This window comes from Loxodonta africana, chromosome 12, assembly GCF_030014295.1.
Source record: "Loxodonta africana isolate mLoxAfr1 chromosome 12, mLoxAfr1.hap2, whole genome shotgun sequence".
Lineage (NCBI taxonomy): Eukaryota > Metazoa > Chordata > Mammalia > Proboscidea > Elephantidae > Loxodonta > Loxodonta africana.
In genome coordinates, this window is record NC_087353.1 from 56,112,339 (window position 1) to 56,124,351 (window position 12,013).

Here is a 12,013-nt window from a genome sequence, read left to right on the forward strand (position 1 = left end):
AATTGATGCAGAAAAGGCATTTGACAAAGTTCAACACTCATTCATGATAAAAACTCTCAGCAAAATAGGAATAGAAGGAAATTTTCTCAACATAATAAAGGGCATTTATACAAGGCCAATATCACCCTAAATGGAGACAGCCTGAAAACATTCCCACTGAGATCAGGAACCAGACAAGGATGCCCTTTATCACCACTCTTATTCAACATTGTGCTGGAAGTCCTAGCCAGAGCAATTAGGCTAGATAAAGAAATAAAGGACATCCAGATTCACAAGAAAGAAGTCAAAGTATCTCTGTTTGCAGATGACATGATCGTATACACAGAAAACCCTAAGGAATCCTCCAGAAAACTACTGAAACTGATAGAAGAGTTCGGCAGAGTATCCGGATACAAGATAAACATACAAAGATCGGTTGGATTCCTCTACACCAACAAAAAGAACATCGAAGAGGAAATCACCAAATCAACAGTAGCCCCCAACAAGATAAAATACTTAGGAATAAATCTTACCAGAGATGTAAAAGACTTATACCAAGAAAACTACAGTACACTTCTGCAAGAAACCAAAAGAGACTTACATAAGTGGAAGAACATACCTTGCTCATGGATAGGAAGACTTAACATTATAAAAATGTCTATTCTGCCAAAAGCGATCTATACATTTAATGCAATTCTAATCCAAATTCCAACGACATTCTTTAATGAGATGGAGAAACAAATCACCAATTTCATACGGAGGGAAAGAGGCCCCGGATAAATAAGGCATTACTGAAAAAGAAGAACGACGTGGGAGGCCTTACTTTACCTGATTTAAAAAAAAAAAAAAAAAAAGCCTATTATACCGCCACAGTAGTCAAAACAGCCTGGTACTGGTACAACAACAGATACATGGACCAGTGGAACAGAATTGAAAATCCAGACAGAAATCCATCCACATACGAGCAGCTGATATTTGACAAAGACCTCAAAACAGTTAAACGGGGAAAAGACAGTCTTTTTAACAAATGGTGCTGGCATAACTGGATATCCATCTGCAAAAAAATGAAACAAGACCCATACCTCACTCCATGCACAAAAACTAACTCAAAATGGATCAAAGACCTAAATATAAAATCTAAAACGATAAAGATCATGGAAGAAAAAATAGGGACAACGTTAGGAGCCCTAATACATGGTATAAACAGTATAGAAAACATTATAAAGAACGTAGAAGAAAAACTAGATAACTGGGAGCTCCTAAAAATCAAACACTTATGCTTATCCAAAGACTTCACCAAAACAGTAAAAAGACTACCTACAGACTGGGAAAAAGTTTTTAGCTATGACATTTCTGATCAGCGCCTGATCTCTAAAATCTACATGATACTGCAAAAACTCAACTGCAAAAAGACAAATAACCCAATTTAAAAATGGGCAAAAGATATGAATAGACACTTTACTAAAGAAGACATTCAGGTAGCTAACAGATATATGAGGAAATGTTCACGATCATTAGCCGTTAGAGAAATGCAGATCAAAACTACAATAAGATTTCATCTCACTCCAACAAGGCTGGCATTAATCCAAAAAACACAAAATAATAAATGTTGGAGAGACCGTGGAGAGACTGGAACACTTCTACACTGCTGGTGGGAATGTCAAAAACCACTTTGGAAATCGATTTGGCGCTTCCTTAAAAAGGTAGAAATAGAACTACCATACGATCCAGCAATCCCACTCCTTGGAATATATCCTAGAGAAATAAGAGCCTTTACACGAACAGATATATGCACACCCATGTTTATTTCAGCACTGTTGACAATAGCAAAAACAGGGAAGCAACCAAGGTGCCCATCAATGGATGAATGGATAAATAAATTATGGTATATTCACACAATGGAATACTACACATCAACAAAGAACAGTGAGGAATCTGTGAAACATTTCATAACATGGAGGAACCTGGAAGGCATAATGCTGACTGAAATTAGTCAGTTGCAAAAGGACAAATATTGTATAAGACCACTATTATAAGAACTTGAGAAATAGTTTAAACTGAGAAGAACACATTCTTTTGTGGTTACGAGAGGGGGAGGGGGGGGGTGGGAGAGGGGTATTCACTAACTAGTTAGTAGATAAGAACTTCAAAAAAAAATTTTTTTTTTTGAAGAACTACTTTAGGTGAAGGGAAAGACAGCACACAATACAGGGGAGGTCAGCACAACTGGACTAAACCAAAAGCAAAGAAGTTTCCTGAATAAACTGAATGCTTCGAAGGCCAATGTAGCAGGGGCAGTGGTCTGGGGACCATGGTTTCAGGGGACATCTAAGTCAATTGGCATAATAAAATCTATTCAGAAAACATTCTGCATCCCACTTTGAAGAGTGGCGTCTAGTGTCTTAAACGCTAGCAAGCAGCCATCTAAGGTGCATCAATTGGTCTCAACCCACCTGGACCAAAGGAGAATGAAGAAGACCAAGGACACAAGGTGATTATGAGCCCAAGAGACAGAAAGGGCCACATGAACCAGTGACTACATCATCCTGAGACCAGAAGAGCTAGATGGTGCCGGGCTACAACCCATGACTGCCCTGACAGAAAACCCCTGAGGGAGCAGGAGAGTAGTGGGATGCAGACCCCAAATTCTCACAAGACCAGACTTAATGGTCTGACTGAGACTAGAAGAACCCCAGTGGTCATGGCCGCCAGACCTTCTGTTGGCCTAGGACAGGAACCATTCCCGAAGGCAACTCTTCAGACATAGATTGGACTGGACAATGGGTTGGAGAGGGATGCTGGTGAGGAGTGAGCTTCTTGGATCAGGTGGACACTTGAGACTATGTTGGCATCTCCTGCCTGGAGGGGAGATGAGAGGGTGGAGGGGGTTAGAAGCTTACGAAAAGAGAGAGTGGAGGGAGAGAGCAGGCTGTCTCATTAGGGGGAGAGTAATTGCGAGTGTGTAGCAAGGTAGATATGGGTTTTTGTGTGAGAGACTGACTTGATTTGTAAACTGTCACTTAAAGCACAATAAAAATTATTTTAAAAAAAGAATATTAAAAAATGGGCAAAAAATACGAACAGATACTTCACTAATGAAGACATTCAGACAGCTAACAGACACATGAGGGAATGCTCATGATAGAGAAATGCAAATCAAAACTACAATGAGATTCCATCTCACTCCAACAAGGCTGGCATTAATCCAAAAAACACAAAATAATCAATGTTGGAGAGGTTGTGGAGAGACTGGAACACCTACATACTGCTGGTGGGAATGTAAAATGGTACAACCACTTTGGAAATCTATTTCGCGCTTCCTTAAAAAGCTAGAAATTGAACTACCATACGATCCACCAATCCCACTCCTTGGAATATATCCTAGAGAAATAAGAGCCTTTACACAAACAGATATATGCACACCCATGTTCATTGCAGCACTGTTTACAATAGCAAAAAGATGGAAGCAACCAAAGTGCCCATCAATGGATGAATGGATAAATTATGGTATATTCACACAGTGGAATACCAAACCAAACCCGTTGCCGTTGAGTCAATTCCTACTCACAGAGACCCTATAGGACAGAGTAGAACCATCCCATAGAGTTTCCAAGGAGCACCTGGTGGATTTGAACTGCTGACCTTTTGGTTAGCAGTCATAGCTCTTAACCACTATACTACCAGGGTTTCCAAGGCAATACTATGCATCATTAAAGAACAATGAGGAACTCCTGAAATGTTTCATAACATGTAGGAATCAGGAAGGCATTAAGTTGAGTGAAATTAGTCGGCTGCAAAAGAACAAATATTCTATGAGACCACTATTATAAGAACTCAAGAAATAGTTTAAACAGAGAAGAAAATATTCTTTGATGGTTATGAGAGTGGGGAGGGAGGGAGGGAGAGGGGTATTCACTAACTAGATAGTGGACAAGAACTATTTTAGGTGAAGGGAAAGGCAACACACAATACAGGAGAGGTCAGCACAACTGGACTAAACCAAAAGCAAAGAAGTTTCCTGAATAAACTGACCACTTCGAAGGCCAGCGTAGCAGTGGCGGGGGCTGGGGGGCCATGGTTTCAGGGGACATCTAGGTCAATTGGCATAATAAAATCTACTAAGAAAACATTCTGCATCCCACGTTGGAGAGTGGATCTGGGGTCTTAAACCCTAGCAAGCAGCTGTCTAAGATACATCAATTGGTCTCAACCCACCTAGAGCAACGGAGAATGAAGAACACCATAGACAAGGTAATTATGAGCCCAAGAGACAGAAAGGACCACATAAACCAGAGACTACATCAGGCTGAGACCAGAAGAACTAGATGGTGCCTGGCTACAACTGATGACTGCCCTAACAGGAAACACAACAGGGAAGCAGAAGAAGCGGGATGCAGGCCTCAAATTTTCATAAAAAGACTGGACTTAATGGTCTGAGACTAGAAGGACCCTGGAGGTCATGGTCCTCAGACCTTCTGTTAGCCCAAGACAGGAACCATTCCCAAAGCCAACTCTTCAGACAGGGAATGGACTGGACTATAGGACAGAAAATGATACCAGTGAGGAGTGAGCTTCTTGGATGAGGTAGACACATGAGACTATGTGGATCTCCTGTCTGGAGGGGAGATGAGAAGGCAGAGGGGGACAGGAGCTGACTGAATGGACAGGGAAATAGAGGGTGGAGAGAAGGAGTGTGCTATCTCACTGGGGGAGAGCAACTAGGTGTATACAGGAAGGTGTAGACAAATTTTTGTATGAGATTTGTAAACTTTCACTTAAAGCACAGTGAAAATTAAAAAAAAAAAAAAGAAACAACTCAGTGGTGCTCCCCCACCCACCCACTTCACGTGACACCCAGCACCTGCCATGCCTTAGATATATCTCTACTCTGGCGCCCCACACCAGGGAGCCTTCGTAGTTGGGAGGGGTAGCCTCCAACCTGGCAGTGTTCCACTCCCCCATCTCTGCCCCCACCTGCTCTCCTGCTTTCCTCTCCCTCCTCTCAGCCACTGTGCACCTGGGGATCATGAAGTCCACCCTGACACCACCTACCTGCCTCCCCACGGCTTCCCATTGCTGGCGCTTTGGTGGCTGTCCCGACTGGGGGCCATGGTCTACTGCAGGGCCAGCAAGCACAGCACGAGGCTGAGAAGGGGCTCCTCGCTTGTCCCCTAACCATGCCCACCCCCTCCCCCTGCTGCTGGGTCTCCTGGCTGACCCTGGGGTCTGGCCAAGGACATGGCTGGGGATGGGTCCTGTACCCTGGGGCTGGACCATAGTCTGGGCACTGCAGCACGGATACATACCTGGTGGGAGCATGAGGCAGGGCCACTTTCCTTCCACCTTTGTCGGACTGTGCTCCTTGGCCATCAGAGGCTGTTAATTGTTTTGTTTTGTTTTCATTCTTGGCATTTCTATTGGACTGGAAACTTTGATTACAAGCAACAGAATCCCCTAGAAGTACCATGAGCAAAGGAAAAGTGATGTGTTAGAGGGGAAAGAGTAGCCCAGGAATGACTGGAATGAGAAATCCCAACATAAGGCCCTCTTTCTCAGCCCCTGAAGGTTCTAGGCTCTCAGGCCAGCTCAGAGTCTGCGGTAGCAGCCACGGCCATGGCTGCCCCATACCTGTGACCATACAGGCTCTCTTTCCCTCCTCCAGTGTGAAAATCCCAGGGAAGGATTCTGATTGGCCAGGCTTGGATCATATGTCATCCCTTGACCAATCACTGTGACCTAGGCGTGGGGGTATGACGGCCCTGGTTTGGGGCAGGTCTGGCATCAGAAGAAGGGGGTGACAATCCACCTGTGGTGCTGAGGATTATTACAAGCCAGGTACCCCCAGGGTAAGTATGTGACATTTTCCCAGGGTGCTATTTCCATGGTGGGAATCAAGAGTGGGGCTGAAGAGGAGGTGGGCCCAGCAGTGGTCTGTGCCTCAGCTTCCAATCCAGGGATTGAGACAGAGGTTGGATTTTGGGGGCTCTTTACAGGGGGACATTTTCTGCTCCTCCAAGGTTGAAATGTTCATTATTCACTCAACTGGGAGCCCCCCGTGACTCATTTCTGTGAGAACCCATTTCCTTAAGCTATGCCCCCAGGTGTCCTCAGGCTCTCCAGCCTTCCTCCCTGCACCCCAAATTCCAGCAGGTGGGGACCCAGCTCTCTGGCAGGCTCCTCAAGTCACAGGGGCAGTGGGCCTGTTCCGAGTGCCCCTTGTCGCCTTCACTCTCACCAGTCCCTCTGTCTTTTCACCAGCCACTCTCAGAAGCTGCCCCACCCTGTCCCGAGCTGGACACTGCCCCCTAGCCTTGCCCCTGCCAAGCCCCTGTTGTTGTTGGATGCCTCCAGTTGATTACAACTCACAGCACCCCCTTGTGACAGAGTAGCACTGCTCTCATAGGGTTTTCTAGGCTGTAATCTTTATGGGAGCAGATTGCCAGGTCTTTCTCCCATGGAGCGGCTGGTGGGTTCGAACCGCCAACCCTTCAGTTAGAAGCCGAGCGCTTAACCGTTGCACCACCAGGGCACCTTCCAAAGCCCCCTCAGGGCAGGCAAACCTGGGGTGCTGTCAGGCTTGTGGAGAACAAGAGTAAGTTTCTTTTAGTCTTAAAACACTCTGATAGCGTTTACGGCATGCAAGGCACTGTGCTCAGAGCGGTGCAGTTAGCTCAGTCATCCTCACAAGAGCCTGCGAGGTGGGAAACTGAGTCACAAAGGGGTCCAGTTGCTTCCCCAAGCTGGAGGCTGCAGCCTCAAGAGCGGTGGACAGAGGCAGACAGAGAAGGTGGCACCTGAGGCCAGCTCCCTCCATCTGCGTCGAGGCGAGGTCTGGGGCTCTGCCAGGCCCCAGCCTGCGCCCTGCTTCCAGAATGGGTTCGCCTCCCAATCATTCCCTCCCAAACACACTCTCAGGGCCACTCTGCACTGGGCTCTGTTCCAGGCACTGGGGACACAGGCCCCTTCCTGCAGGGGAAGCAGACAGATGTTCTCAAACCTCCTCCAACACACAGCAAACCACAGAGGAGGCCCAGCCTAGGCAGGGGGCTCTGGGCCCCCACAGAGGAGGTGACGGAGCAGAGGACTGAGGGAGGAGGGGCAGTGGGCACTGCGTGTGCAGAACCCAGGAACAAGAGGGAGCCTGGGACACTGGTGTGACCTGAGAGGGGACTGAGTGTGCAGGGCACTGTACAGGTCCAGCCCTCCATTGGAGCAGAGAGAGGCGGGCAGTCCCTGCCCTTGTCCCCAAGTCTCTGGGTCCCACCCTACGTCAGCAGCCTCGCTCTGTCTTGGAGTATCCTCCAAGGTCAGGTCTGCTCCTGCCTTGGGTCAAATGGGGGTGCTGCCAGTTTTGAGATAGCCCTTCCCCACTTAGCGGCGCCCAGACCCAGGATCCTGGGGTCCAGGCTCAGCATGGTGCTTTCTGCACAGAACAATAGCGCTCAGAAGCCCCAGGGACCAAGTGAGAAAGGAGCCGGCTCAGGTTCAGAGATGAGCTGCCAGGGATCCTCCCAGGAGCTTCCCGGCCTGACCGCAGCCACTGGCACGCACCCAACTCCCAGCACCTTGGCCCCAGCCAGGCTTCCTTCAAGAAACCCAGGCATCCCTTTCCTGCCACTCAGAAAGCTCTGCTCAAAGCATCTTTGTTCCAGGCTGGACAAGTGAAGTCGAAACCCAGCCCTGGTCCCTGTAATTACCCCTGGCTGGGCCTCCGCCCCCTCCTGGCCCTTTAACCTCCAGGCCCTCCTCTCACCAAGTCAGCTGGGAGTACACCTGGCCAGAGGGTGAGAACAGGGCGCAAGGGCTGCCAGGACCAGGGGCTACCTCAGGACTAGGGTCAGCTGTGAGGCAATGGAAAGAGAATGTGTGGTGGAGTGGGGTGGGAGTGTGGGGGTACAAGGCCATGAGGAGGCTGCACATTTAACCAGAGTGGTCACTGGAGGCCTGCGCAGGGGGCCTGGACCAAGTGAAGAGTATATAGCACATGGGCCACAGGGGGAAGTGTGGCACCAACCAGGAGCCGAGGGCAAACAGTGGCTCTGGGGACTGGTGCTGGGGCCAGGACCTTCCGTTCTCTCCCAGCTGGCTCCAGACCAGAGTCCAAGCCCTGGACAGTGCCACCCTTCCGCAGCTTAGCCCTGAAGACAGAATGAGGCAGGTACCTGGCCACCAGATCCTGTTCCTACTACTGCTGGGTGAGTGGAGCCAGGGACTGGGTGGGCTGGCCACAGTAACCCTGGTCTCCAGGTCTCCCATCTCACCCTTCTCTGGGCCTGGCTCCCCTATGGCACTCTGGGGCGTCTAATCTTGGCTCCAGGGATTCGATCCTCTCTGCCACTGATCCAAGGCTCTCCAGACCCAATGTGCCCATCTGTGCACTGGGTGTAAGCAGTCTGGGGAGGGTTTAAGCAGGTGACTCATTGCACAAAGCCTGGCATGAGGTCACTGCCCCAGTATGTGCCACCCTCCTTCCTAATCTCTGACCTCCCCTACCCCACGCGATACTTGACACTAAACCCATAATCCAGCCGTCCTGCCTCCTCCAGAAGCTGCGGCGACCCCGAAGTCTACAGGTAAGGAAGCTCGGCGCGGCGCCTGGCCACCCCCCCCCCACTGCTCAGGCCCCCAGTCCTCTGCTCACACTCGCCCCCACTTGTCCCCTGCAGCCTGTGGGCGGCCCCACGTGTCCAGTCGGATCGTGGGGGGTCGGGATGCCCGGGACGGAGAGTGGCCGTGGCAGGCGAGCGTCCAGCACCGCGGGGAGCACGTGTGCGGAGGCTCACTGGTCGCCCCGCAGTGGGTGCTGACGGCGGCGCACTGCTTCCCCAGGTCGGCAGAGGTCGCCCTTCTTCTTCCCAGGGCTCCCGCGAGCGGGGAGGGGGCGCCGCCTGGCGGAGGCGCGGGGTGGCAGGGACGCGGTCCCGGGCTCGGGGAGGGGGTGCTGTAAATCGCCGTCTCTCCTGTCGCGCAGGCGGGCGCTGCCGTCCCAGTACCGCGTGCGCCTCGGGGTGCTGCGCTTGGGCCCCACCTCGCCCCACGCGCTCTCTGCGCCCGTGCGTCGGGTGCTGCTGCCCCCGGACTACTCCGAGGACCGGGCCAACGGCGACCTGGCGCTGTTGCAGCTACGCCGCCCGGTGGCCCTGGGCACCCGCATCCAGCCCGTCTGCCTGCCCGCGCCTGGCACCCGCCCGCCGCCCGGCACCCCGTGCTGGGTCACCGGCTGGGGCAGCCTGAAGCCCGGAGGTTAGGCGCGGCTGGGCGGTGGCGGGGAGACCGAGAAGGGGCGGGTGGGCCCTACCACGTGCCTCCCCACTCACTACCATCTGACCAGAATCCCAGACCCCGAACCCCCATCGGGAACCAGCGCTTGTGGCCGGAGCCCGACACCACTCCCAATCGCATAGCGAGTCAGCCGGGCTTCTCCCCCCGCCCCCATGCTCGCCTACACCCTCCTCCCCCCAGTTCCACTTCCGGAGTGGCGACCCCTGCAGGGAGTGAGGTTGCAGCTGCTGGACGCGCGCACCTGTGACCGCCTGTACCACGTGGGTTCCAATGCGCCACGCGGGGAGCGCATCGTGCAGCCCGGGAACCTGTGTGCCGGCTACGTGGAGGGCCTCAAGGACGCCTGCCAGGTGCGTGGGTCTTCAGGAAGCCAAGCCCCTGCTCCCCGCACGCTGCCTTCCTAGAACCCAGGACCTAGGAGTTCCTGCCTCCAGGCTCAGTGTCCCAGCCCCTAAACCCAAAGGCCCCCACCTCGGGGACTGGAGCCCATGGACAGTGATCTCAAGTCCCGGGAAGGCTAGGACCTAACCACCCCCTTCTCCTGCAGGGGGACTCCGGGGGACCCCTGACCTGCGTGCAGTCTGGGCATTGGGTCCTGGTGGGCGTTGTGAGCTGGGGCAAGGGCTGTGCCCTGCCCAACCGCCCTGGTGTCTACACCAATGTGGCCACTTACAGCCCCTGGATTCAGGCTCGCCTCAGCCTCTGATGCAGAAACACTGACCTGGAGCCAGATGCTGGGATCCCTCAGCCTCCCGGTCCTGCTAGGAACCTGCACACCCCACCTGCCCCTTCTGGCTGATAGCCGAGAGGCCTAATAAATCTAAGGGGTCTTCTGTGGCTGTGCCATCCACGCATCTATCTGTCCATCCTCCTACTTCCTCTTCCCCTTGGGGCTCCCCTAGTCTGACCCTGCCAATCCTCTTTCAGGGATCTCCCCCGTGACCCAGGGGGCTTACGCTTGCTCCCTCCCCTCCTTGCTGATATTTACCCTCCTCACTCTAGCTGGGGCTAGCACTAGGCACCCAGAGATGGGTAAGCCAGTTGGCTTCCCATCTGGCCTGTGTGCCCGTTTTTCTGGAGAACATCAGAAAGATTTGAAACATGAGAGGGATTCAACACTGGGAGATTCTCTGTTTTTAGCTTTGAAAATGGAAGGGGCCAAGTGGCAAGGAATTGTGACTGCCTCCAAGGCTGAAGAGTGGCCCCTGGTGGACAGCCAGCCGGGAAATGAAGACCTTGGTCCTACAACGGCTGGAACTGAATTTGGCCAACAATGTGAGTGTGCTTGGAGGCCAGCCAGCCCCTGATTTTGGCTTCATGAGACCCTGAGCAGGAACCTGTAGGACTGCTAACCTACAGAATTGTGATTTAATAAATTGGTGTTTGAAACTACTACATTTGTAGTAATCTGTTACACAGTAATAGAAAATTAATGTAGATTTTGCCCCCTGTCATGATGGAGGAGCCCTGGTGGCACAGTGGTTAAGTGTTCGGCTGCTAGCCAAAAGGTCAGCAGTTCAAATCCATCAGCTGTTTTGGAAGCTTGCAAACCCTATAGGGCAGTTCTGCTTGTCAGGTCAGGCAGGGGCCCAGGAAGCCAGCAGGGAACCGAGGGGCAGGGGCTGTACTGAGGTGCAGTGGGTAGAAAGTCGCATGAGGGAAAGGGGCTTCAGAGGGCTTCTGAGGAGCAAGAAATACAAGTGGCATAGCTTCTAGCGTCTTAGCAACACGCAAGCCACCACAGTATGACAAACTGACAGACAAGTGGTCATTCACCTGTCTTGGGGAGGAGGAAACTGGGGCTCAGTGAAGTTAACTGCCTAAAGCCACACACAGTTGGTGAAGGATTTGGGCCCGGCCGCCTGAGCCCACCAACCTAGGCGGTCAGCCTCTGCTGGCCCACCATTCACCCAAAACTCGATGAGGGGCAAAAGCAGCATCTTCCCGACTCTGCCCGCCCTCAAGTCACAGGCTGGGCAGTTGCAGAGCTGTTTGGCACCCAAGGCCAGCCACTGGCTCCTCTCTCACTGGGTGTGATGGGCATGACTTCTTTGACACATGCCCAGCCATGTCCCAGCTGAAGGTGACCCTCTACCCAGGTATCATTAAGTGAGGGAAAAACCTTCCCTGTCAACAATGTAGCTGCAGTTTGGGGAGATGCAGGACAATGTCCAATGCCCAAGGAAGGACTCAGCTGTTGGTGGTGATGCCCACAAGGGGACAGCCAGGCAGCCAGGGAAATTTTTGAGCCCTACATCTGTTGAAAGAGATGTTGGAAAAGCTCAGTATCATCAGTCAGAACAATGTGAAGGGCCGACTGTGAAACAGACCATCTATTGCTCATATGCAAGTTCAAGCTAAAACTGAAGAAAATTTAAACAAGTCCACAAGAGCCAAAGTAAAACCTTGAGTGTATCTAACCTGAATTTAGAGACCATCTCAAGAAAAGATTTGATGCGTTGAACAGTAATGACTTAAGACCAGAACCAGACAAGTTGTGGAATAACATCAAGGATATCATACATGAAGAAAGCAAGAGGTCATTAAAAAGACAGGAAAGAAAGAAAAGACCAAAATGGATGTCAGAAGAGACTCTGAAACTTGTTCTTGAACGCTGAGTACTAAAGCAAAAGGAAGAAACGATGAAGTAAAAGAGCTGAATAGAAGACTTCAAAGGGCGGCTCAAGAAGACAAAAGCAAAGTACTATAATGACATGTGCAAAGATCTGGAGGTAGAAAACCAAAAGGGAAG

General features: G+C 51.4%; 1 protein-coding gene across 1 annotated transcript; it reads left to right on the forward strand.

Annotated features, from left to right (window-relative positions):
- Positions 1-7,963: 7,963 nt before the first annotated feature.
- On the forward strand, positions 7,964-10,653 carry PRSS33 (serine protease 33). The gene is made up of 6 exons (XM_003417662.2): positions 7,964-8,174; positions 8,526-8,552; positions 8,646-8,808; positions 8,951-9,222; positions 9,442-9,611; positions 9,809-10,653. Exons 1-6 carry the CDS (start codon positions 7,964-7,966, stop codon positions 9,965-9,967), a joined length of 1,002 nt encoding a protein of 333 aa, XP_003417710.1. The 3' UTR covers positions 9,968-10,653.
- Positions 10,654-12,013: the final 1,360 nt, after the last annotated feature.

What these genes read in the sequence shown, in the direction of transcription:
- PRSS33 (XM_003417662.2), top strand. Translation starts at nt 7,964, where the DNA reads ATGGGCCACAGGGGGAAGTGTGGCACCAACCAGGAGCCGAGGGCAAAC. An exon ending in CCTGTTCCTACTACTGCTGG is followed by an intron (nt 8,175 to 8,525) that starts GTGAGTGGAGCC and finishes TGCCTCCTCCAG; the next exon opens with AAGCTGCGGCGACCCCGAAG. An exon ending in GCCTCAAGGACGCCTGCCAG is followed by an intron (nt 9,612 to 9,808) that starts GTGCGTGGGTCT and finishes CTTCTCCTGCAG; the next exon opens with GGGGACTCCGGGGGACCCCT.